Below are 25,200 nucleotides of genomic sequence, written 5' to 3' on the forward strand. Positions count from 1 at the left end.
AATGGGCCCCCCGAAAAAAAATGCTGTATTGAGTAGCTGATATTAGTACATGTGAACAGAAAGCACAGACTGCCATCATACCATTTTATTTCTCTGAAAAAGTGCCACTACAAAATTTGTAACTGTGTAACCCCTTGAAGTATTTATCATTGGCTTTTTTAGTGTGATCTTACTGCTGAAAGAAAATTTTGTTTCACTAACTTCTGTTTACGTAAGAGAAAAAGATATCCCCAAAGCCAACAATCATCACCACACTCACATTTCTTCAGTACTTTAAATGCTGGGACTCTATATATTCACCTTCATATTCCAAGGAACAGAAGAACTTCTAAAACTTCACAAATGACCACACACTACAACTGATTTATAAAGAAGATACTAAAGAACATCAGAACACAGGATTGTTGCAGTGTGCTGAAATGTTGCAAACAGATTTCCAGGTTTTTTGGAGCTATAACAATGCCCTCTCTCTTACCTAAAGTTATTGTTTCTCATTGTTTGCACTCAGAGTTCTCTAATCCCTTTGAACTCTGAAATTGTTTTTGCAACCTGATTGTAACAGAAACAATTATGTCCCAAAGCACAGCTGAGTTACTCTGTTTTACAGAACTTTCCCCCATTCAAACTATGATCCTGTAATATCCATCTTACAGACACTATTTTATGATCTACATGATCAAGTTGAAGTAGGTGCTTTTGAAGACAACCTTCCAATCATCTCCACATTCTGATTCACAAGCCAGAGCTATGAATCCAAACTAGAACATATGCTGCTGTCACTCAGTCCACACAACCACAGATTTAGTCCACAGTAAAACCCTTAAAACATTTACACATTAACATTGGGTCTAGCATGAACTGTTGCTCTACAAATCCACTCCTACAGGATGGCACTATTTACATAAGTAAACAGCAGTCTTAGACTTCAAACTGTTGATTTACTGACAACAAAATTAGATTATATAAAAGCAAATCTTTAAGGCTCTTTACTAAATTGGTAAGTCCTTCTGATTTCGCTTTTCTCAAACATTTGTGCAACATACATGATTCCAGAACAGATTTTACAAAAGCATTTCTTTAACAACATGAAGTACCAGTACAGATCCCAATAGAGTACATTTGACCTCATATACTTTAGGAACAACTCCAAGTAGACAGCAAAAGCTCAGCAGTGGCCAGAAAAATAGGACTGAACTAAAAGACAAATCTCATGAGCTATGACCATGCACCTCTTTCATCGTCCAACTACAGTAACAGCACCTCTCTACAACTGCATATGCCAAAATGCTTCCTTTAGGATTCTATACTAATGAAATTAGTTCTAAAATTTTAGTGTCATCATTAGAGTATTTCACTTTCTTAAAGAACCAAAAATACCCAAGGAACACACAAACTGGGCTTCTGACCTTAACAGAAATAAAAGAGGAATAGAAACTTTTGGTTAGAAGATAAAACAGCACATAAACCAAAGAATTTTACTGGAACAAGCCATATGGTTGTATCATGTTAAAGTAGTGCCACTCACACTTGCTCTACCCCACTCAGGGGCTATTACTGTTCTAGCAAAGCAGCAGGAAGGGGAGACAAATGGAACATGATACAAAAACACACCAGGGAAAACTCTAAGAACCATCAGGGGCTGACTTCAGCTGTTTATTGTAAATTTAAGCAAAAATTATTCCTAGCAGCTAGTTTAGCCAGAAAATATGGACATATACATATGCATACAGATCAAGTGAAATTAGCATGCACCAATTAAGTAGAAAATGAATTACTTACAACTGTAGCCTTAATAAGCATAAGCATGTCATGACTCAGACTTAACTACTTGACTTAAATACTGACAGTTTTTGTGCTTCCATAGAAGTAAATAGTCACATTCACAAAAAGCCTTTTGGAGTGGGAATGCACACATTAGACAATTATATTAATATAGGAACAGTCTGGAAAATAATATTTATTATTATTGTTTATTAACAGCAACAATAAAGTCACAGATAAACCTGTATTTTATTATTACCCTTAACTTAATACAACAGGACTGCCATTATTGTGGATGCCAACATATTTAGAAACAGGTATTTTTAACAGCAATTTCCAGCAACAAAACAACAGTCTCGAGAAAAGTACAATCTCATCCTGTCCCAAAAAAAGGGAAAATTATACCAAAAGAGTATTTACCTCTAGATTAGTAAAGTTGATATAAAACCATTCCTATTGCCCAAAGTGGGTGCTGATCTCACTAAGTTAGGTATAAGCGAGGCGTAACAGCCCTTACCAATCCAGAGAAATCTTTAGATAGAAAGTCTGAAAATAAAAAAAAACTTGAAGCATCACTGATTTTTTCTGTCACTATCTGATACCAGATTTCTGCTCTGGGGAAGTTACTAATGCCTTTCAAAATCAGTTTTTCACATCTCATGGAAAACCTATTATCTAATTCTCAGTACATGGTGCAAAAATTATGAGCATTTATGCATGCTGTTGAAGATGAAAAAAATATTTAATTGAGAGTAGTGTAGCTATAAATATACTTAATTTTTCTTTTATTCATAGAATCACAGAATGGTTTGGGTTGCAGCACACCTTAAAGATCATCTAATGATGACCTATTCAAAACACTAAAGGAATACTAAGAAACATTATCAAAACCAGAATAACTGGTAAATTACTTTATGGCTTTAGTTTCCATCTCTTTACTTATTTTAAAAGGTGCTATCCTAAAAATGCACTGGTAGGTCCCACAATGAGAGCACCAATGTTTATGTTCAATTAGGAGAATATTCCTTAACCATATACATTGCCTACCACAACATATCTGCTCTACTTAAAAAAAAATTCACCACATAGTGAAAAACAGAAAATTTGTACATATATATATGTTTATCGGGGTTTTTTGATCTGACTATCCTAAATCCTTTGCAAATACTTCAGAGCAAATTCAGAGTACTTTTTCCTACAGATTGCACTCTAAAGGGCTGATGTCAAAAACTCAGATAACTAATACTGAGAAATTATATCCTGTATGATTTCAATATCAACTCTTTCTGAACTTGAAGCCTCAAATTTTACTGAGACCTAAAGTAGTGAAAAAGAAAAAGAAAACAAAAAAAGAAATAGAATAGATTCACATCAAAATTACTTCAGGGTACACTGAATACCTCCTTAATCAATACCATCTATGGATCCTAAGGAGCTATCCAAAATGTCCTAAAGATGCAGACATTTCACCAGCTGAATTGCTTTCTAGGTTTTGCTGACTATAACTAGCAACTAGTTACTGGAGATGCAATTCACACAAAGATCTTAAGTTTAGATGTCTTTGAGTCTGAATTCCAATCTTAGAAGTCCACTGATTCATCATGAAACCTTCTGGAATCAGACAAAAAGAAAAGCATTGGTCTATGTCTTAATCTTGGCATCTTACTTGTGACTGCAGAAAGATACATCCACCTACACAGATTCCAGAGGTGATGCTGGTGGTCTGCTCCTCCCCCTGCCATCCACCTGAAGACATACTTGTACTTCATTTCAGGACTAACTCATGTCTAGTCATGCACAACTACTCAGGGAAACAAAAGATGATGAAGAGGACCAAATTGTGAATTTAAATATAAAGCACTTTGGGGACTTTCCAACATTTATTTTTAAATAAAGAGGAACAAGAGTGTAGTGTAGGTGAAGAATAGATTTATATTACTAGGTGTGGTTTTTTCTTTAAGAGAAAAAAGACCCATGTCAAATTTCTCACTCTGCCTTTGACTATTCATACTTACACTTCCTATCTGCCAAAGAATCTGAGTTGTCTCTTAAGCCACAGCAATCTACATTATTATATTTTACAAACCATAAAAGGAATTAAAATTATTACTGTTCTCCTTTTCCTCATCTGCTTGTCTCTACAATGACAAACAGTACCTATATTGCATCATGTTAGAATCCACTTCTGCCAAGAATAATTACTAAATGTAGTTCCTGTGGCAAAATATATAGGTCACAAGAATTAGAAGCTTTGTGCTGACATTCAGGCGCATAGCTTTCCATTTGATATCTAGTTTTTTTCCACTTTATACATCTGTTTCTTTTAATCTGTTCTTAGCAAGTAATGATACAATATTTCCTTATTAGATACTCATTTCTGGTCCCACTAAGCCAATGGAAGAACTGCTAACACACTGTGCTTTCTCCTCATACCTCGGTTTGCCTCAGTTGTTTTCTCAGAGAGACTCTATAACTGTACAAGAAAGGGTTTCACTATCTTTCATTGCTCAGTGGATATTTTCTAAATCTGATAATTTCTTAATATTGCACAAGAAAATAGTTTTAAATTGTTTATTATATTTACTATAGTTTAAAATAGGCTAAGGAAAATCCTATTGTGCTATAATACAAAGCTCAGCTATCAAACCATACATTCCCTACGTTATGAAATACCTTCCTTTCACCTTACTTTCCAAAGCATGGACTTTTTCAAGGGGTTTTTTCTGGCACTAGTCTGGACTGGAAATACTATTCCTTTTTGGAGACACTTACCTCAGTATCTACAATTGCTATTCTGTTTACTGTGATACTTGAACAAATATTGCTGTTCAAACAGTTGAATGTATGATACTGATAACATAAAACCAACAAAAAAAGCTGTGGAAAAAGAGATCCAATCAATTAAAGAAGTAAACAGACAATGTTTCTTCTAGTTCTCCAACCATCTTTTAAAGCTGCTATTTTAATTTTATATACCTGAGGTTAGAAAAAATAAAATAGATTTATTAGAGATAGATATATTGATGTAGGGAGAGCTTACAATTGCAGGTCCACCTGGGAAGAAGCTAAGTTAGTTTTAAAAAATTGTATTATTAAATCTGAATTCTGTACTCTCTCCAACTGAACTCTTTAAGAGGCTACAAAGCTGACTTGCTTTATGTCAATTTATATGAGGTAGACTATGAACACTATTATGCATTCAAACAGTCTCATAAAAACAAACAGGATTACTCACCTGAGGAAGGTTTGGTACACCTACAAAATTTAACATATAGAGCAGCAAAGTCCAAAGAAATAAAGTCCAAAAATTCTAATAACATAAGCAATGGTTTGGAGAAATAAATTTAAGTCATTTACGTTCATATACTTCTATCTTTACACGTGCTAGCAACAAGTTTCATCTGTTCTTTTCATTACATTATTCTACGGGACCAAAAACAATGACTTGGGAAAACAATGGACAAATGACACAACTAGGTTCTGACAGATCCTAAGGTGTAAGGATCTGTACTACAGTACACACAGCTTTTGACCAGCACTTTTGCTAGAAACGAGCAGAAGAGTCTGAGTGTCCATCCTCCTCAACTCCACTGCTGCCTGTAGGCTTTGGCATCCTTGCAGGGCATGAACTGTGGGGGCTGGGGACACTCTCTCCTCTAATGCATCAGCATCCTTCTGAGGATCAAGCATGCTCAGCAAGGGCCTAAATATCGCTGAAATATCCCATCCATTTGTACAGAATAAAAAATATACATTGTACCATACTGTTGCGCACCACAATCAACCAGCTTTGTTTTAAGTCTCTAATAAACCAGTTAAGTCACTTCCACATCTAGTCCAGACAGATCATATAAGGATCCATCTTGGACAATTCTGCATTCCAGAGTTCATTCTGTGATACAGATATACCTTAATTTGTTCTTGCAAAAGCTCTCTTAGGTTTAGTTTTTCCAGTATGCGGAGAAGTTTCTGTTTGTTTCTTGGAAGGGGTTTTTGGTATGTTTGTTGGGGGCTTTTTTGTTATGGTATGGTATGTTTGTTTGAATTGCAGATGGTGTAAACTACCTTCACAAAGCTTATCCTGTCATTCTCCCTATACCCTAGAAGGCAGTTTGGATTTGTAACAGCACATTTCTTCAAGGTTTGCCAGTAATGGGATGAGGTTCACAGCAGCTGAAAACAGATGCTGGTGTCAGGAATCAATAGCTAAAGGTCAGATCACAGCAAGCATGTGAGAAACAGCTCTAGAATTTGTGCTTTAATGTAACAGGAAATCAAATCCATTTGCTTTCACACCACCACCACTGCCTTAACCTTGTTTTCAGCAATCCATATCACCCCAAATTGTTTTCTGTCAAAGTCTGCAGCTCTCTCGTAAATCTATCACCTGCTGTGGCATTCATTGGAGTGAACACAAAAAACACGTCCTGATGCACATTTAATTCTCAGAAACGACAAGAAACTGAATTTTCGTGATGACTGTCTGAAGTGCAGGCCAGAATGAAATGTCAGTATTTAACAACTAACACTAACACTAGCTCTGTATACATGATCTCACTAACCATAAAAATTAATGTACTCAATATACTCTTCCTTCAAAGTACTGGTTACTTATTTTGCCTGCACTGTAAAGCACGGACCTAATTTTGTCAAATTCAACCCAACTTCCACACAGTTCCCCAAACTCCTATTGCCATATTTAAGACAACAGCTGTGGAAAGGATTCAGGCTGGAGAAGTTCACAGAAAACTGCCTCCCGTGGGAGGGTCCCGTGGCTGGAGCAGAGGAAGAGTGTGAGGAGTCCTTCCCCAGAAGAGGAGGGCGTGGCAGAGACAATGTGGGACCAACAGACCACAGCTCCAATTTCCAGTCCCCTGTACTGCCAGGGTGGACAAAGGAGAGAAAATCAGGAATGAAGTTGAGCACAGGAAGAAGGGAGAAGTGGGAAGGAAGATGTTTGAAGTTTTGGGTTTATTTCTCATTATCCTACTATGATATGATTGGTAATAAATTCATTTTCCCCATGTCAGGTCTGTTTTATCTGTGATGTTAATTGGTGAGCAATCTCTCCCTGTCCTTATCTTGACCTGGGGACCTTTTGTTCTATTTTCTGTCCCCTGTCCAAATGAGGAGGGGAATGACAGGGTGGCTGTGGCTGGCTGTAGGCCAGGGTCAACCCACCACACCCATCACCACTGCACAGCCATTTAATGGTTCAGACTTCCTGGCCTATTCCTCAAAGGGAACTTACTGAGCTCTTGCACTAACTGAACTCTCCTCCTGTGCTCATATTTATTAAATGCACAGTGGCTTCACTACTAATCACTCCCATGTTTTCTCTCTCAGCCAGAATTCTGAAAATAGGAGTAGCTATAGGATATTTTAAAAACCAAAGTTTATCAGGCAGGTCTATCACAGAATTTAAACTCTAGGACGGATTGATTTTGACAGTTTCACTGAAGAACCAGCACCTTCTCATAGAAGCAAAGGCTCCTTTTATAAAAAACATGCTTAAGTCACTGACTAAAGGCAGCCCTCTGATCTCATGTACCAAGGAGAATTCCTCTTATAAATATTACAGAGAAAGCAAAAATTCAAAGTTTTGAATGTGCACTGATTAGGAGAGATGAAAATAGGGATACTGAAAAATTACCATTCTGTACACATACATGTATATATACTTCTATACAAAGAAAAACAACTGGAAGGTGAAATAAGTAAACAACACATATGTATACACTTTTGTATACCTTAAATGACACTACAAACCCTTAGACATAACAACTAAATTTCAGAAGGAGGCAAAATATTCTCATGAAACAAAACCACCTTGCCCTTGTTTCTAAATGGGGAATTTGTTATCTGGATTAAAAGATACAGTATTTATTGTAAAGCTTATATAAAATCAGAATTTAAATTGAAATCATATGGTACCTGATGGGCCGATTTTCTTTACTATCAAAGAGTGAAAAGATTACTTCCAGTTCCTCTCCCAGATTGGAGCACATTAAACTCTTCATCTGAACAAAAAGATGGTGGCTGCTAGCTGGTACTGGTGTGTCTTTTTTCCGATGACGATGTTCCATCTGAAAATACCACAAAAACAGTGACCAGCTTGAGTCAATTACAAAATTCTCAAAACAAAAAGAGGTAAAATATGTAATGTAGAACTACTTAATCCAAATTAGTATTTTTTTAAATTTAATACTAACTTGTATTTTTTTCTTTCTCTTTTTTTTCTTTTGCAACTGAGAAGGAAAACACAGGGAATTTACTTTCCCAGTGTTACACTTCATCCTAGTTATCTCTAGGAGAAAAATTGTAGATTCAGTAATCTCCAGAAGTTTATTTCTTTTCATTCTGAAAGTGCGAAGCCACTTTAAAACTTTGTGCTATAACAACATAGTATTTCTTAGCTGGTTTAAACGGTTAATGATCTGATATTCCACTATTCAAACACATAAAAAAATGCTTTTGCTGAAGACTAAATATAAGTATTTTAAACTGGAGAAAAGCAATCATACCTGCATTTTATGATCTCTGGTAAACTTCTTTATACAAGCTAATAAATTGTCTTGATTTGATGTCACATTTTATACCTTTTGCATTTTAGTTACCCATTAAGAGAAGGAAAATATGAAGCTGTAATATCCCTCTCTTACATTGTAACAAAAATAATTTTAAACAGCAATCTTCCTAAGCTTCACATAGTCTTTCTAAGCTTTCACACAGTCTTCATACTGAGGTTATCTTTTTCCCTCTTTTTCTTTTTTAAAGTACACTCCATGAGTGCCATTACTAGCTTTCTGGGTTATTTTTCCTCTGTATGTTTCTTCTTGTGATTAATGGTTCTTCACCATACTTCATCTAGTGCTTCAACAGGATTCCACAATATTACATATCCCTTCAAAATTACTCAAAGGTATACTGAGTCTAGCACAAAGAATTTAGAATTTGACTTGATGCTACAAGTCAACGATACAAGTAAAATACAACTTAAAAAATATTACAAAACTACGTAATTATTTCAGACCCACAAAAAGTTGCAGCAATTATTTTTGGGGGGTTTGTACTTAAATACAAAAGTTGTAATAAATAAAATTCAGCTTAAATACAAGCTTAGTGTTAAGCACACGAGCCTCAGAACTGTGTATCTGTAACAGCTGCAGTACTTAAGTGTGAGCCAAAGCCAACATAAATGAATTGGCAAGTTTTCTTAGATCTTGCTGGAGATTTAATCACAATGAGAAATATCAGTGCTGGCTTTAGTAGATCAAGATGGGCTTTTACACCCAAAGGAAAGCTTTCTTATGCAATTTAACTACTATTTACATTAATATATTAGAAAGTACCAAGAGCCCAGAATCATTAATTGTGACAATATTATACCATTATTACATTTGCACAAAGCTTATCTAGACAGGCTCATAGGCCAGGTAAAGCTCTAATGATAAAGAGTTCCATAAGCTTTTATTGATGATTAAATTCACATTAACATAATTTTAAAGGTATATCAGAAACCAAAACTTTTGACAAATAATATTTAAGCTAAGCGTGTATGCAAAGACAAATTTAATATCAAATCAAAGAATTTCATACATATTTATAGATGACATAGCTGCTCAAAAAAATTCTTTCCTTATAGTAAAACTCATTACATTATGAAATGCCAATATATTGGATCAAAAAAGGTACTTTTGGTTAAATAGAAGAGTGGACTATCAGTATGTAATCTGATAGCAAAAGTACCAAATATTACATTCACCTACCAGTCTGTAGAGCTCTGTGATGCTGATCTCTTCAGGATCTACCATAGCATATTCTTTTCTTGGAACTAAGTCAAGTCCCAGTTGTCTGTATGAGAAATGGAATAACAGTAAGAAGCTTCTACTTTCAAAAGAAACAAATTAGCTCTGCATGCGTTTGTTGCTTATTTCAATAAACAATGCCCATGTCAATTGGTACTCTAGAATTAGTTGACTTTGGTTTTATTTTGATGTATTTTGGCTGTAACCACCATTCACATTTGACTCATTTCCATTCTCCACTTTGCAACACTAATACAATGTTTTCCCACAATTTTTAAATCTGTTTCACAGAGTGGTCAATGTGCAATGGCCATTGTCCTTCCTACTATTGGGAACACTTCAGTGTGAATGCACTAGCACTGTCAATTTGAATAACAACCACGGAAAGGAAGATCAAAAGAAAATCCATCAAATGCTAAAACATCAGCTTATTCTCAGTTTGGAGTGGATGATATCAAAGACGCTTGCCTGTATCCCCTGAACAAAATAAGGAAATGTGCTTGAATCAACAGGAATACAATTTATTTCCAGCACAGTAGCAAGCAATAATGTTTAAGAATGCATAAGGACAAGAAGACAGTCATGCTGAATTTAGAAAAATTTGAAAGATTATAAAGTTTTTCAAAAATATGCTTTAAAGAGCAGGAACTCTCCATGTGAAAAACCTTCACAATTAATTTCTTTCAGTTACTGCAAAATTCCAAGCAGACAGGTAATCATACACATTTAGTCACAACCCTTTCACTCTCTTAGGTATTTATGCTTTCAGACAGCTGTAGAAACCCTGGAAATTCAGTTAATTCTACGACTGAATATTGCTTCCTTTAGTTAGCATTTATCTGTATAAATATATGCTAAATAAGAGACTTTGAAAACAGCACCTAAATACCAGAGGGTGTTTTAACCATTTTCTTGCTTAAAAAAAGTACGATAAAAAAATTTGTAAGCTCATTTCAGTTATTCAGACTAAAGGAAGATGCAGAGCGCAGTAGCTGGATGTATGTTAGAGATGCCCAAGCAGGAACTAAACTGTGTGACCAAGTTAAAAAAGAACCAGCAACCAACATAGTTTCAGTTAGAACACAAAGCTCTGCTAAATGCATCATCCAGGCATCATATGTATTAAAAAGATGTAAAATGCTGCTTCAGATATTCCAATGCAATTGGAATAAGTACTATCTTATAGATAGTACTACTGCAACATAAATTACACTGATAGAAAAAAGCAGAATAAAACAATAAGCAACTTTTCACTGTTAAAACTTAGTGGATAGAGAAACAATGAAGGAGAAAGTCCATTGGGATTTCTTGTTAGAAATGTGTTCTTTATTTCACCATTCTGCAATCAGCCTAAAGAACTGGCTTTGCAGTTTTATTACATTTGATGTCTGTATATTGACTCACTCGTTGCCCCAGTCCAGCCGAGCAGTGATGTGGCGCTTGACGTCCTTCATCCGATCGTGGGTGAGGTGGCCAACAAGGACCTGTCTCCGCAGGTCCAGGATCTCATTCATTATGTGCCACAGCCGGTGAAAGAGATCCCCCTCATTCCTCTGTGAGATACAAATATGATTGCCTCTGCATCACCTGATAGTCAGCTTATAAACTGGTAATCCTAATAAATATATACATGATGAGGAAATTAGGAAAACCCCTTTTTACTTAGTCTTTTATTCCCCATCACACTGTGACCATTTTACCTGCATGTGAGTGTGTTCATATAAAATAATTTCAGCCCTGCCACAGACCTTGTCTGTGCACCACACCCATTCCAATATTCCAGTCTACCTCCTTGTGTCTCTCTCATATTAACCTAATATAGTGTACATGACAGGTATGAAAAAAATTCAACAAAAAATTCATGTGTTGCACGACAAAGCATTGTTTTATTCCAAGAGTATGTTCACTCTGTACTGCTGTCTCATCCAAACTGAATATATCATCTATATGTCAAGACTATTTGAACTCATACACATAAGGGATAGAAAAAGCATGAGCATTCGAAATCTGAACCACAGTGTTATTTTTTTTTAACTTTTCCTTGCATTGATGTAACTCTACACACTACCACCTAATCATAAATAAATAGTATCACACAGACAGAATCTTGTCCAGACAGTTCTTCTTTATCTAACTGTGAAGTGGGAGAAATTATGTGAATATGACTGCTTTGAAACCACATCCTCCTACTCTAATTACATAGCAGCTATGGGCATAACAATTTCCCATAAATGAACCTCTGTTCTGCAAAAATCTATTAACTCTTCCTTCACTAATTCTAAGTAGTCTTACACTGGTTTTTTGAGAACCTTTAGGTTGAGAAATTACTACAACCTTCATCTAAGTGATTCATCACACAAAATTGAAGAAACACTCCTGTTAAGATTTGTTCTGTTAATTCTTGCCAAAAACCCTAAGTCCATTTCCCTTTTCTTTCTTCCTATAAATAAAAGGCATAAAAATAAAGTTCAGCCACTTCTGCATAAGTTAAACCTAAAATTCATTTAGAAGTACCATTACTCTCCATCAACAACTTTTATATTCCAAGCAGTCTGAAAAATCACAATTTGATAAATCTGCTCTTTTTACTTCACATTCATTCACTTCAGAAGCTCACTAAAAGGTCATTAATTTATTGTTTGTCTTGGCTTTCTGTCTGGAAAGGAAGAAAAGCAGGGTAATTTTGAACATGCAATAACAACAGCAGTGAAGAAAAATGTTGCCAAAAAGAGCTGTGCAACTGCTGTAACAAAAAGAGGGAAATATGAATGTTATAAGTAAAAGAAAACCAAGGGAAAAAAGATCATAGAATTAGAAACAGGAGACAAAAAGGACTTTGTAGGAGCATTATAGAGAGCTATACTGACAGTATGTTTTCACAATTTTCCATCAGACACTACAGAGCTTTAAAGCTATAGAGCTTTCATTTCTGAAGTCAAAAAACCAAATTGAATAAACAGTAATTCAGGTGCATCTTTGGTCCTGGTGACTGATAAGTTCTACTGAAGTATATTATTATTATTCATGTGACTACAAGAGACACACTAATAACACTAAAATAAGATTTCAAGGTATTAGTAAAACAATTTTTAAAAAAACCCTGAATGTTTTGGAGTTTTTTTCTGTAATATACACTTCAGCTAAACCAGACCATCTAAACAACAGTGCACCTTTTGAGATCACATTTATTAAGTCAAAGCAATATTATTCAGGGTACTTACCACATAGAGTTGTTTCCACATTGTTCCCCAGTCTCTTAGAGTTGATGTCATTTCTGTAATAACAGAATCTTCTGTTGGAATAACCATTTCAAATTGTCTGTAACGTGCAGAAGAACACATGATATTGCACAAGCATTACTAATCCCTTTGCAGTTACTAATATGTAGACTTCCTACTGCCAACAGTGATATCTGTCAACCTACATGAGTGCTCCCTTCAGACCATGACACTTTTTATTTGTAGATTTATTGAATCCCCATGGAAAAACTTTGGGTGAAAATAGTTTAATCCCCATGCAAAGTCTTGGCCCCAGAGAAGTCAAGGTGAGGTTTTTTTTACTATGAGATAAGCATATAAAAACTGACTTTCATAGCAGAATAAATCCCATAGTTTCCAAAGATATCTTGACACTTCAGCTTTTCATGCCTGGATTACTTTTTTCATGATATCTTGTCTCTCTTAGTAAATTAACATAACAATGTGACAGCTCTTGGCCATGATGTGCAGCAGGGAACATGGCCTGAATGGGAAACTAACTAACGAAGGAAATAGATGCAACAAAGATTGAAATCCATGCAAATACTGTCATGGTGTCCACTAACAAAAATTATTCTGCCTTTAAACTTTATTTTATTGTGATGGCTTACAATTTTGTTTCACTGAGCCTTCAGTTTTAGTTACAACTTTAAAAGGAAAAAGGGATCCTAGGACATGACAAACCACATGCAGCTGTAACTTCATAGTGGACAACAGGGAGTTTAACAGTAACATGGGGACATTTTCACCTGTGAGGATGAAACTTGTTTTAATATTATTACAGTCTTCATTATTATTTCTCCCCATCATGAATAATGGATCTCCAACACACTCATTTATGTTCCCAAAACAAAGGTCACTTCATGTTCAGGCATACACCTATTATGAGAAATGTCCCTCAAAACTAAACAGTTTTCAAACTGTTTTGTATCAGTTGTCTACTAATAAATCCAAATAAAGGATCCAATATGAACAATTACAAATTAAGTAAAACCGTGAAAAAACTGTTACTTTCACTGATAATTTTTTAAAGTTTTAAATTTTTAGAAGTGATACCACCAAGGTATCAAGTTTTATACATTAAAAAAAAAAATCAGTGCTTTTTTAAAGTCAGACAACTTGAATCCCAAAACAAAATTTAAAACCACATATTAACCAATGACTCTGGTTTTTATCAACTCTTCTAAATGTGAAAAAACATCAACTGTTGTCAAAAATAAATACTGGCTTTCAATCACCTGAAAAAAAGGAAAATGTTTCTCTATTAATTTACAGGTTTAGCAAAATTTTTTGCCATTAAACTGATACTTTTTTTTACACTTTTTTTTTTTTTGTAAAATGGCAACGGATAGAGCTGCAGCCCTCAAAGAAAACAGCTAATCTTAAACAGCAGGTTAAAAGATTATGTACAGAATAATTTCTTCAACTTAAGGCAATGCTATTTTCAAGCCAAACTTAACATAATTGTTTCCCCTTTTCTCTAGACAATACAGAATAATATTCCCAATTGCATTCAGTGTCTTTTCTGGATACAGCATTCCAATTTTATGACTATGCAGGAGTATCAGGTTAGCTAAAGACAACCATTTCAAGTCTTTTGGCAGTAAGATGAAGATATCATAACTTAATTATTTACTTTATAAGCAAAAGATTTTTGGTACAAGTAACTGACCATGTTTAAATATTTGAAATCAGAACATTTCACACATACCCTTTGTTCTTAACACATGCATTCTTCAAGTGAATGTAGTTAGATCTTTGGCAGTAAGCTGAAGATATCATAACATAACTTAATTATTTACTTTATAAGCAAAAGATTTTTGGTACAAGTAACTGACCATGTTTAAATATTTGAAATCAGAACATTTAGCACATACCCTTTGTTCTTAACACATGCATTCTTCAAGTGAATGTAGTTAGATGGAAATATGCCCTGAAAAATAAAAAAAAAAATAGGTAAAAAGTCCACCTTACATGAGTTTGGCATTCCATTTAGTATAATTCAATATGCAAATACATGCTGAATTCAAAGTCCTCCAAATAATTAACAAAAAACACACATAAGGAGAGAATGCAATAAATACTCAGTATAGCTCTAACAGAAACTAAAACGCCATATTCAGTAGAGTTTAAAATCTTTAACACTTCAGAAAATAAGAAGATAAACTCATGTAGAACATGCAGAAGATTGTTTGAGAGCTCCCTTATGGCAGACTGTTTTATTCAATATTTCCACCTTGATAAGAAACAGACCAGCTGTGGGGGATAATGTCTTATCAACTGTATCTTAAAAATAAGGATTTTCAGACAGGGATTTTTAAAATTAAGCAGAATTAACAAAGTTAACAATATTCAATAAAAATAAAGTCGAGTAGACAAAGGAAATAAAAATGGAGTCTAATTTGGTAGCTGCTCTGCTTGCAGTGCACAGGAAAGTTGTGGCACATGCCTACAACAGAGCCTGTGCCTGCCAGGAGCAGCCCTTTCCCAGCTGTTTAAGGCTCCCCACCATCCTGGTGAGCACTCAGCACTGCTGCAACAGTCCCACTGCTCTTACAGCACACTGGCCTGCACAAATCAGAACGAGCAAAATGAAGCAAGTCAGCTCCAAGCCTCTGGCTGGGAAGATAATACACTACAGCTCATCCAGTGAGAGAAAATTCATATATGGTCTCTTCATAATAAGCACAGCTGCATACAGCTTTCCTTTGTGATGATGATTTTCTTTTCACACAACCATTAGACCTTCAACAAAACCAAATCCACTGTGTAGAGACAGCTCCCCTTTTAAATGCTCCTACTCCTCTGTAATGCAAAGTAGTTGAGAGGAGCATCTCCCAAGGACAGTAGGACACACAGCCCTGCAGGTGCAACAGGGATGCGTCAGGGATGCAGATGCACCCTTACTGCACACCAGCTGCCACACATTACTCCTTCCAGTGTCAAAGCTGGCACAATAACAAGGGAAGAATCTTGACAGAGCACTACCAATAACAAGAGGAGGTACAAGGTGCTCTTATGATTTTACTTTTAGAGAGACTCCCTTCAAAAATCCAAATCAGAAAGCTGTTTGCATTCTCACTAGGAAAACAGAGAATATATATCTCATCTCTTCACACATCAAGTCATGTTTAGAAAACCTATTCATAACTTCCATCACACATTTGACAGACCACAAAGCAAGACTGACAGCAAGCATGTGGTGAGAATTGCAACAAAAGACACAGAAGATGCAATAACAAACCACAACTGCTCATGTCTTATAAATCAAACTGTAAAATACATCAATGAGGTCAAAGTAGGAAACATCAAATTAGACTCTGTGGCTAAATTTATTGTTTGAATCGACCTTCTGTATAAAAAAAGGAAATTTATGTGATTAGAGACCACAGGCCTTGGCACAAAAGGCAAATAACTGGATATAAGCCCCTAGAAACTTTTCAAAATTATTGTGTATGTGCCTTTTTTGCAGCTGAATAATCTTGGAAATGAGGACAGAAAAAAGAAGAGCACAGCTTACAATGCAGGTTAAAGAATGAACAGATAATTTAGGATTTTTCTTTCCCATGAAAACAAAATCTGTACAATCCCAGAGGCAAAACAACAGGAGAGGTTAAGAAAATAGACAAAAAAGACAACTAAAGCTTAAACATACAACACGAACAGACACTGAAATATAAATTTCAGTAACTTTTCATGTCTGAATGCAGAAGAAATAAATCAGCGAAGTCTGGTTTAGAATACTGTGCTACTATGGAAACCAAAGACTACACATCAAAGAAAACCAAAATGAACCATATATTTTACATGGCAGCACATATGTTTTATTCAATTGATACTTTGCATGGGACTCCTATAAACTGGCTGTCTCCACTGGCTGCTCTAAATTAATTCGTAGCTTCAAGAAAAACAGGCACAGTTTAACCAACTTTTCCGACAGTTTTTACAATTTTTATTCTCAGTAGTCTTTTCCCTTCAACTCAGCTTCCTCTGAGTGGAAAATCTAAAATTTGGAAATGAAAGAAAATTCACCACAGCCCTGGATTTGTGAAGTGTATTATCCTAACACACAGAAGCAGTTGAAAAGGGTAATCCATGTCCAAATCTAATTAAAGTAGTACCAATAACGTACTCAACACTAAGCTATGGTTTTCTTTTAAGAGTAAATATCATACACTTACAAGCAGATTATTAACTTTTAAAAAGTAAATATATATTTTTGCTCAAGAACGCAAAACCGCAATTGACCTTTACCTTAAGATTGGGGTTTTTTAAGGCAAATCCTCTGTACCATCCTGTGAAGAAAGCACATTTTGGTTTTTAAAGCGTGCAGATCATTTACATACGTAACACAGATTTCATCTTTCCCTTTTGGACAGATATGACAATTCCACAGTGCTGTCAGACTATATTAATTTAAAAGATTTTCCATACAGTGAAAGGTATTTCATTTAAACCAGTTCATATTTGGATGACTTCCTTCACATAATTTCAGGAATTACTCTTTAACCCTAAATGTTTCTAACAATGTAACCTAGGTGAATTCTGCATTGGACACCACAGCAGCCAAAACAGAAATAGTTTCTTACTAACTCAAAACATTTACAAATAATTCTGAACTTGAGGTTCTACATCTATCAACCAGAACGCTATAAAAACCTCATAATATACCTGATTCAACAGAATAGATCCTATGCCTTCTAAAAGAACATTTCTTACAAGGTTAACCATATATAATCCTTCTACAATATTACAAAAAAAAAAAAAAACCCAACAAAAAATATCAAATCCTACATGATCCCAAATGATAAAAAAAAAAATCAATATGTTGATTTTTAGATGTTAGGGAGGCAGATTATGAAAAGAAAATGCAACTTTATTTCTTTAACACTAGCAACAGACGATTGTTAAAATTATATTTGCATTCTCTAACACAGAGGAGAATGCTTACACTGCTTTAAGATTTTAAGTTGTGACTTTGAATTAATTTGAAAATGTCTTGATGGCAGTCAGGTTTCCCTCAGAAATACCAAGTAAGCAAAAGAATCATGAGAGACTTCCTTTCTGTTATAATGCTTATCCTCTGTAAATGTTTATTAAACAGAGAGATTAAATAAAAATTAATGTACTGCAAATTAATTATTATAGAGATCAGAGCTCACTGGAACTGTGGGAAAAAAATAGGAGGCCAAAATATATTATATTATTGACTTCAAAAATGTGTTACTTTAAAAAAATAAATGAATATTAATGGGGTTCAAACCATCAATACACAAAACTTAATTATCACTGCAATCACCTAACTTAATTATCACTGAACTCACCATCGCATTTCTCTAATATTTGAACGGTGTCTCCAATCTCCAGTGATAGGCCATGTGGGACTGTCCCTCGAAAACCAGCAATAACTGAAAAATATAACATGCCTCAATTATTCACAACACTAAAATATAAATTATTCCTATCATTAACAAAATAGCTTATTACCATGAGAAGTTACATGTTAGAACAAACAGGCTTACTCAAATTTAATAAGCTGTGAAAAAGTCAAAAGAAAGAATCATTAAGTCACTTTTATGAGCAGAAAATTCAAAACACAGGACTCAGAAGACTCAGAAATAAACCTAAACACAGCCTTATGATACATGAATGGAAAGCTTGTACTGGAGAACACTATTAGCTAGTGTAAGTACCCCGAAGGACAGAAAGTGTTTTATTCCATATGCTTACACTAACACGCATCAGACCTCAGAATTTTGCAAGCTCAAAGTGCCAATATGTGCCAATATTTTTGTGGCCATCCATACCACTCACATGCTGTGAAAAGAAAACCTTATTTCACATTTGCTTAATGGATGCTATAGACCCAGCACTCCACAAAATCCCAAATGTGAGGAAATGGTCAGGGGGTGGAGACCACTAAAGCATGTTGTTCACTCCAATACATCCAGTGCACACTAAGCTTCCCCTGCAGCTTCACCAAAGCCATTGAAGGGAGGTCATGAGCGCAGGCTGGGACAAGAGCTACAGAAATGGAGCTGGAGATAATACAAAACATCCACCAGAGCAGCGATGTTCCCAAATATTTACAACGGCCAAATATTAAGTCTTATATTGTTAGTTCTAAAACAATAGACAGCTATTTTTTCACTCTGAATCAAAACAGAATACCCAAAAGCCGCTCAAATAGCTCACTTCTAAAAATGCTAAAAAACCATTAACATGTTAGATAGCAACTCAGCTATTAAATCCTATTCTCTCTGTACTTGAAATGCTGAATTAAAATACTGCCTAATTCAGGCCACAAGACCAAGAAATAGTGCTTTTGAATCTCTGTACTGTAATCTTCTTTCAGAGTTGAATTTTGAAGCGGAAGAGAAAACAGCCTATCCACCAGGGCATGATGCACAAAAAGACTTTGCAGCCTCACAGCAGTCTTACTGGTGTCAAATATCTACCCATCCAGACAGGAAACCCCAAATATCATAGCAAAAAAGGAAACCCCACTAACTGAGAGGCATGACAAGAAAACTTCACATATAAAAGCCAAAAGAATATGCATATATGCAAGGACATATATATGCTCTTGCCTGCTGTTGAGGGTCTACCCTGCCACAAACAGACACAACACTCAAACACAACATAACCTGTCATCCACCATCTGTGCCTGCCACATTGTTCATCAAAGGCGGCAGGAGAGGTTAGCTGGCAGCAACCACAGAAACCGAAAATTTATTTGTGAATCTTCAGAAGAAAGTTCGGGATTTTAAGAGTAAACCTACAGGATATAGTTTATGCTATAGGACAGCATGTTTAAAAATGCACGAAAAGTACTTTTTTGCCAAATTCTTCTCCAGAATTTGAAGACTTCAAAACTCATTGTATTCCCTCATCATTTCACTCATGAGAAAATCATCACTGTGATTAACCAACAGTCTTTATCCCTGAAAAAATCCTGTGAGATTATATCCCTGGACAGTCCCTAAAAGTTTGACACAACATGAGACCAGTATTTATAGTATTGATTCTCCTCAAGAATGGGTATTGAATCAATCTCTATTTGCCTTGGTGCTACTCCCACTCTTCAAGTTTTTCACACTGAACTGAATACTGTGAGATTTGCAGCAAGAAATAAAAAGCTACTTTGGTTTCACACCATGATCAAGGGCACCATGATAATTTGCAGCAGCTTAGTAGCAAGACAGCATTAGTACAGTGAGAAAATTTGTCTAAGAGTTAAAAAAAAAACAAACCAAGAAATCGTCAATTAATTATTTTACAAAGAGCTGAAAATTAAAACAGTTTATTATCTATGTAGAAATAAAAATAAGGAGCAAACTCCCTGAATATCAATGCAAAGTACATCTATATTCTAGTGTGGCACTGGAATGACAGAAGTCACTCTGGTCCCTTTCTAGTTTGAAAGACTCAAAATTTAAATATGAAGCCTGCCAAAATAGTGTGCACAGCAACCAAAACAAAAGTAAGGAATTAACTGAAGAAGTATGCAAAACAAACCAAACCCTCATCTATTATTACAGTTATGAGATGTCTTATTTTTAAACTCTGTGAAATAAAAAAAGGACAGTAATTTTCTCCTTATGAGACCATATATCTGGTCACATTGTTATGATTTGACTTTTCTGTGACATTCAGTTTTTATTACTTAGTTACTAGAGATGTTAAAGATATTTTTCTCTTCTCTTTTTTAAGTTAAAAAAAAACTTTCAGGATAAAACAAGATTGAAATCTGACACAGTGTAGAAAATAGCTAGAAATCATTTTAGAGCATGTATAGAAGAACAAAATTATACCCTGAAATATCTTCTAGAAAGATGGCCTGCAGAGTACCAGACAAAGACAGAAAGAAATGAGGGCATCATCTCTACCTCTAAGCACATTCACCTGATACACTTAAAAAACACTCCCTGGATTCTTGTGGCGTAAGGTCAGGCTCAAAACAGGTAGCCTGTGGTCTTTAGCAGTGTCAATCAATGCAAAATAAAGAGCATTGCAGAGCAGCAGAGGATTTAATGAAAAGCACAGGAACACACAGATAAATTTACCTCACAAATGTTGACTCAGATAACTTTGTAATAATCAAATCATGCTACTGAACTTGGATGGAGACAGGAAGTGGCCATCACAACAACTGTTCTAACAACTGGCAACCACAGATGAGGGCTGAAGTACTCAACAACTTTTTTGCCTTGGTCTTAAAGGGCAACTGATGGGATACCTGAGATGAGTATCTCATGTATCTCACATGAGATACAAGAGCATACAAGAGCATGCAGCCATAGGACAATGGGGAATGGCTTCAAACTGAAGGAGGGTAAGTTTAGTTTATAATAGAAAAAAAATTCTTTACCTAGGGTGGTGAGGCACTGGAACAGGCTGCCCAGAGAAATTGTGGATGGCGACTCCTGTGAACACTTAAGACAAGGTTTTGGATGGAGCTCTGAGCAACTTGGTCTAGTGAAAGTGTCCCTGCTCACAGCAGGGGAGTTGAAACAAGTTGATTTTTAAGGTCCTTTCCATTCCTTCTATGCTTTTGTAGATTCTATAGAACTCTATAGTATCTATAGATTAATCTGTGCTATGATTCATGTCTTTTTAGTTTTTCTGTGCTATAGATACATAAGTAGACTACAGGCAGGGTAAAAATTAAGGCATGGAAGGAGGTAGCTGCTGTTCCACCAGAGAAGATTCCAGGGTTCAGCTAGGACATGGAGTTCTTAAGCAAGCCATAGTATAAATTTCATGTACTAAACATCTCACTTTTTTCTCCAATGACCACATTGTTCTGCAAAAGCAGATGCTCCTTAATTCTTTCTTCTAGTAGCAGTAATTATATAATTAATCACTCTGCAGTGACCACGGCTTAAGGTGCTCCCAATCTAACTTAGGAGCAGTACATGTTTATCATACTCATAGAACCAGACTTTTTTTATAGAGAGCATTCACTGTCCCATATGCATCATATATGTCCCATTTTAATTCTTCTAACAACAATAGCTATTGTGACTATCACTTCCTCTATCTTCATTGCAAGTGTATACCAGATACCTTGAAAAGGAAGATGGACAGGAGAAGAAAAATCTACTCTGAGCACAGATCATTTACCAATACCTGCAGTCTTTGCAGATGGACAGTCGCATGCATGTCCCCAGGAAGCTATGTATCAAAACCACATCTAGATATATCTTTTGTCATTGTAGTAGCTGAAGGTCATACAAATGTCATTTTCAAGCACACAAACAGTGATTGATGTCCTCTTCAATCACCTCTCGGCCACAGGAGAAATCTGGAACTCCACAATAAAAGTTTGTAGCAGGATATGTCCTCAGAAACATTTTAGAAACTGTGTTCAAATACTGCAGCCAGCTGGCATCACTAAATATTTTTTGGCTGCCAAAGGGTGCTCAGAGAATAAGAAAACAAGACAACAACACAGGATATAAAAATCTAATCTATACAGAAGGTGAAATCATATGGTGAGAACTACAGTGACACGCAATATTAAAACAACTTCAGTTTTGGTTTGCTCCTAAGTTCAGCTTCTCAAAACAAAATTCATCTTTGTGCTCTCATTCAAAATCTCTGGTTGGATGTGCTCACTGTTGGACAGTTCTACGCATGAAAGCGCCTGGTGTGTGAAAAGATCTGTCCAAGCCCAAGGTCCTAACTGAAGCCTAAACCAAATGGGGGGTTTGGGGGCAGCTTCTGCTCATTTAGAATGCTGATAGCACTGCTGCTCTAAAAACTGAAACAAGATAATTTTCTGCTTGCAATTAGTGTATACAAGACTTACCTGCAAGTTAGCATTGTAAAGAGGATTTGAGACACCCAGAGGAAGCTGTTTCCAAGGCTGGATTGACTTTATGTTTACAAGATGAAAATGTCTCCCCACAAAGGGTGTGGAGATGACATGGTGCTCAAGATGACCTTGTCACAAGTTAGAATTAAGGTCAACACCACAAAAGCAGACACACATTACGTTCAGTTCTGGGCTGTGTGGCAGGACATACACCCCCATGTATAAAGGGATGAAAAGAAGTTATATCTACAGCAACTGCTCAATATTCAAAAATTAGCACTTGTATGAAAAAAGCATATTTGGGTTTCACATATTAAAAAACAGTCCTTCAACTGAAGAGAAGAGTGGGTAAAGATGTGAGGTAGAAGACCAAAAGTTACTTTAATAACTAATTATTGCTTGGCCATATCTGCATGCAAAATACTTGAGTAAAAAATAGACTCTAGTTCAATGCCCTAAGTCATGATGCCCCAATTAAGAGAGGCACACAAAGCACACAGAAATGTGTGTAAGTACACACTGGATTATCAGATTTGGAGGATAGGAACACTGTCAGAGGGACTGGCTTTGACAGGGAACAAGATGCTCTGATAGAAAAGGAATCGATTAGCTGGCAACAGGGGCGGTTGGCCCACTTCAAAGTTTTGCTTGGGGTTATATTCTTAAAAATTTTATGCCTGAAATAACTGGAGATCTGCATATAAGAACTAATGAGGCAGACACTGTTGTTCTTTTCCTCCTAACAGATGGCCAGAAGCTATTATTGATTCCAGATATTATCTGCTATAATTGAAATCTGGTCCTCTTGGTAGGAAAAGCAATTTTTAAAGTTTTTATTCTGGACTTAAAAGTGCCATTCTCTTAAGAGATTGAGACTTTCAGGAACAACTATTTCAAGGGGTTTTGCTTCTGTTCAGCAGTTGAAAAAAAAAAAGAAAAAATCTGTAACAAATGAAATTGGGATGTTTCTAACATTATGAAGTTATTATATTGGTTAAATAGTCAATATTGTATTTTGACTTGATGACAGAAAACTGAACTTGCCTTTATGCAGGTTTTTAGTTTTTTAATGAGTTATGACATGTATATATTATCTTTGAGGAAGGTTCTAATTCAGTGGTCTTTTTGCAGAAATATAAAAACTATCCTTTGATATGGCCTTATGCATACAAAGTACAACAGACATCTGGCACTGTAAGCAGCTGCAGAAAGTGCAACATCATCTTCACTACAGCCATTATTCAAAAGGAATAAAAATCTGTCAACAACTCTCCTGATCATACTGTTTGTAAGTTCATGCCTGAAGCTGCTAGCCACTGGCAAGCAATGCAAGTATTCAATAGCACAACTCTCAGCACTTTGTGGCACAGGGGTCTCCTGAGCTAGACATGGTATTTCTGTGTTTAACAACCATGGATGCCTTCTTCTTCTATGAATTTTCCTAACTAGAATTTATATGCGTCATAATATCAGTGTCCACAAACTCACAGTAAGCTTTCCAGCTTAAGTATGCTCATGCAACAAAAAGCCTTCCTTTCATTTCACAGTGCAATTTATTGTGTCCTTGTTCTTGTGGGAGAGTTTGAATACAAAATCTCTTGTCACCTTCTCTGCTGTACTTTTTTCAGGATGAAGCCTTTTCCTCCTCAAAAGAAGCTGAAGAATCTTTCCAGGTTTCAAAATAGGTAGGATTACTAGCAGCAGAAACACATGGAGGCATGGAGCTTTCCTAATGCCAAATGGCCAGAGCTGACTGTAAAAGGCCATCACGTGCATTGAGCTTTGCCTACACATGAATTGATCTGGATGGAGCAGAACCACAGCACAGCTACATGCTCGTGCTTCTCACACACGAGTTAATTCAGGCATCTGTTCATAATGCATTGTGCTGCCTACAGCCACCCCAGGAGGCTGCTGCAAACCAGCAACAAGCTAATGAAGACAGAGACAGAAAAGAGAGAGGGAGTGGGGTGGGGAATCGATTTAATCTCCTTTCAATAAACACAATATATACAAATGTTAGTTTCAATAACAGAAGTGATCCTTAAATCTCTTGCAGATTCCCGAGGATAAACACTTTCAAATTTGTACTGAGGATAAACACTTTAAAATTCCTACTGAAATAAAAGAATGTGAGTTCTCTTGTCTGTGTACACCACAATTAAAAGGATCAAACGAATAGTTCAGACAATGACAGCTCAGTGTGACTTTTGAATATCTCAAGTGCTGCTCACATGTAGCAGTTTTCTTAAGAGATAAGGTCTTGCATAGAATTTTCCTAACACAGGTATTTATTGAACACCTATTCATGAAAATGTCAATGCACATGAAAAATAATCAAAAAACTTTGCATCAGAGTCCAAGCATTGAAAATACTATATAAAGTAGAATAGATATAGAAAACTAGCCTTCAGTTGCCTATAACACAAAAATCTGGAATTCCTACTGCTAATAGCACTGACTACCTGCACAGATAAGGCAAATACCAGGTCTGAAATACACAAAGGACATGGAGCTGCAGCAGATTGTATTCCCTCCTGTGCCTGGCTTCAAC

The 25,200-nt window shown here is 35.8% G+C and overlaps 1 protein-coding gene across 1 annotated transcript in view; it reads right to left on the reverse strand.

Moving 5' to 3' along the window:
* DOCK4 (dedicator of cytokinesis 4) overlaps positions 1-18,326 on the reverse strand; it is a 140,014-nt gene extending 121,688 nt beyond the window's left edge. Inside the window, 7 exon segments of the mRNA XM_031061386.1 lie at positions 7,696-7,847; positions 9,531-9,615; positions 10,974-11,122; positions 12,791-12,887; positions 14,704-14,759; positions 17,081-17,121; positions 18,151-18,326. Of these exon segments, the coding sequence (XP_030917246.1) occupies positions 7,696-7,847; positions 9,531-9,615; positions 10,974-11,122; positions 12,791-12,887; positions 14,704-14,759; positions 17,081-17,121; positions 18,151-18,250 (680 nt within the window). The 5' untranslated portion in view covers positions 18,251-18,326.
* Between the last annotated feature and the right edge of the window lie 6,874 nt (positions 18,327-25,200).

The sequence above is a fragment of the Geospiza fortis genome, unplaced genomic scaffold (assembly GCF_000277835.1).
Source record: "Geospiza fortis unplaced genomic scaffold, GeoFor_1.0 scaffold429, whole genome shotgun sequence".
NCBI lineage: Eukaryota > Metazoa > Chordata > Aves > Passeriformes > Thraupidae > Geospiza > Geospiza fortis.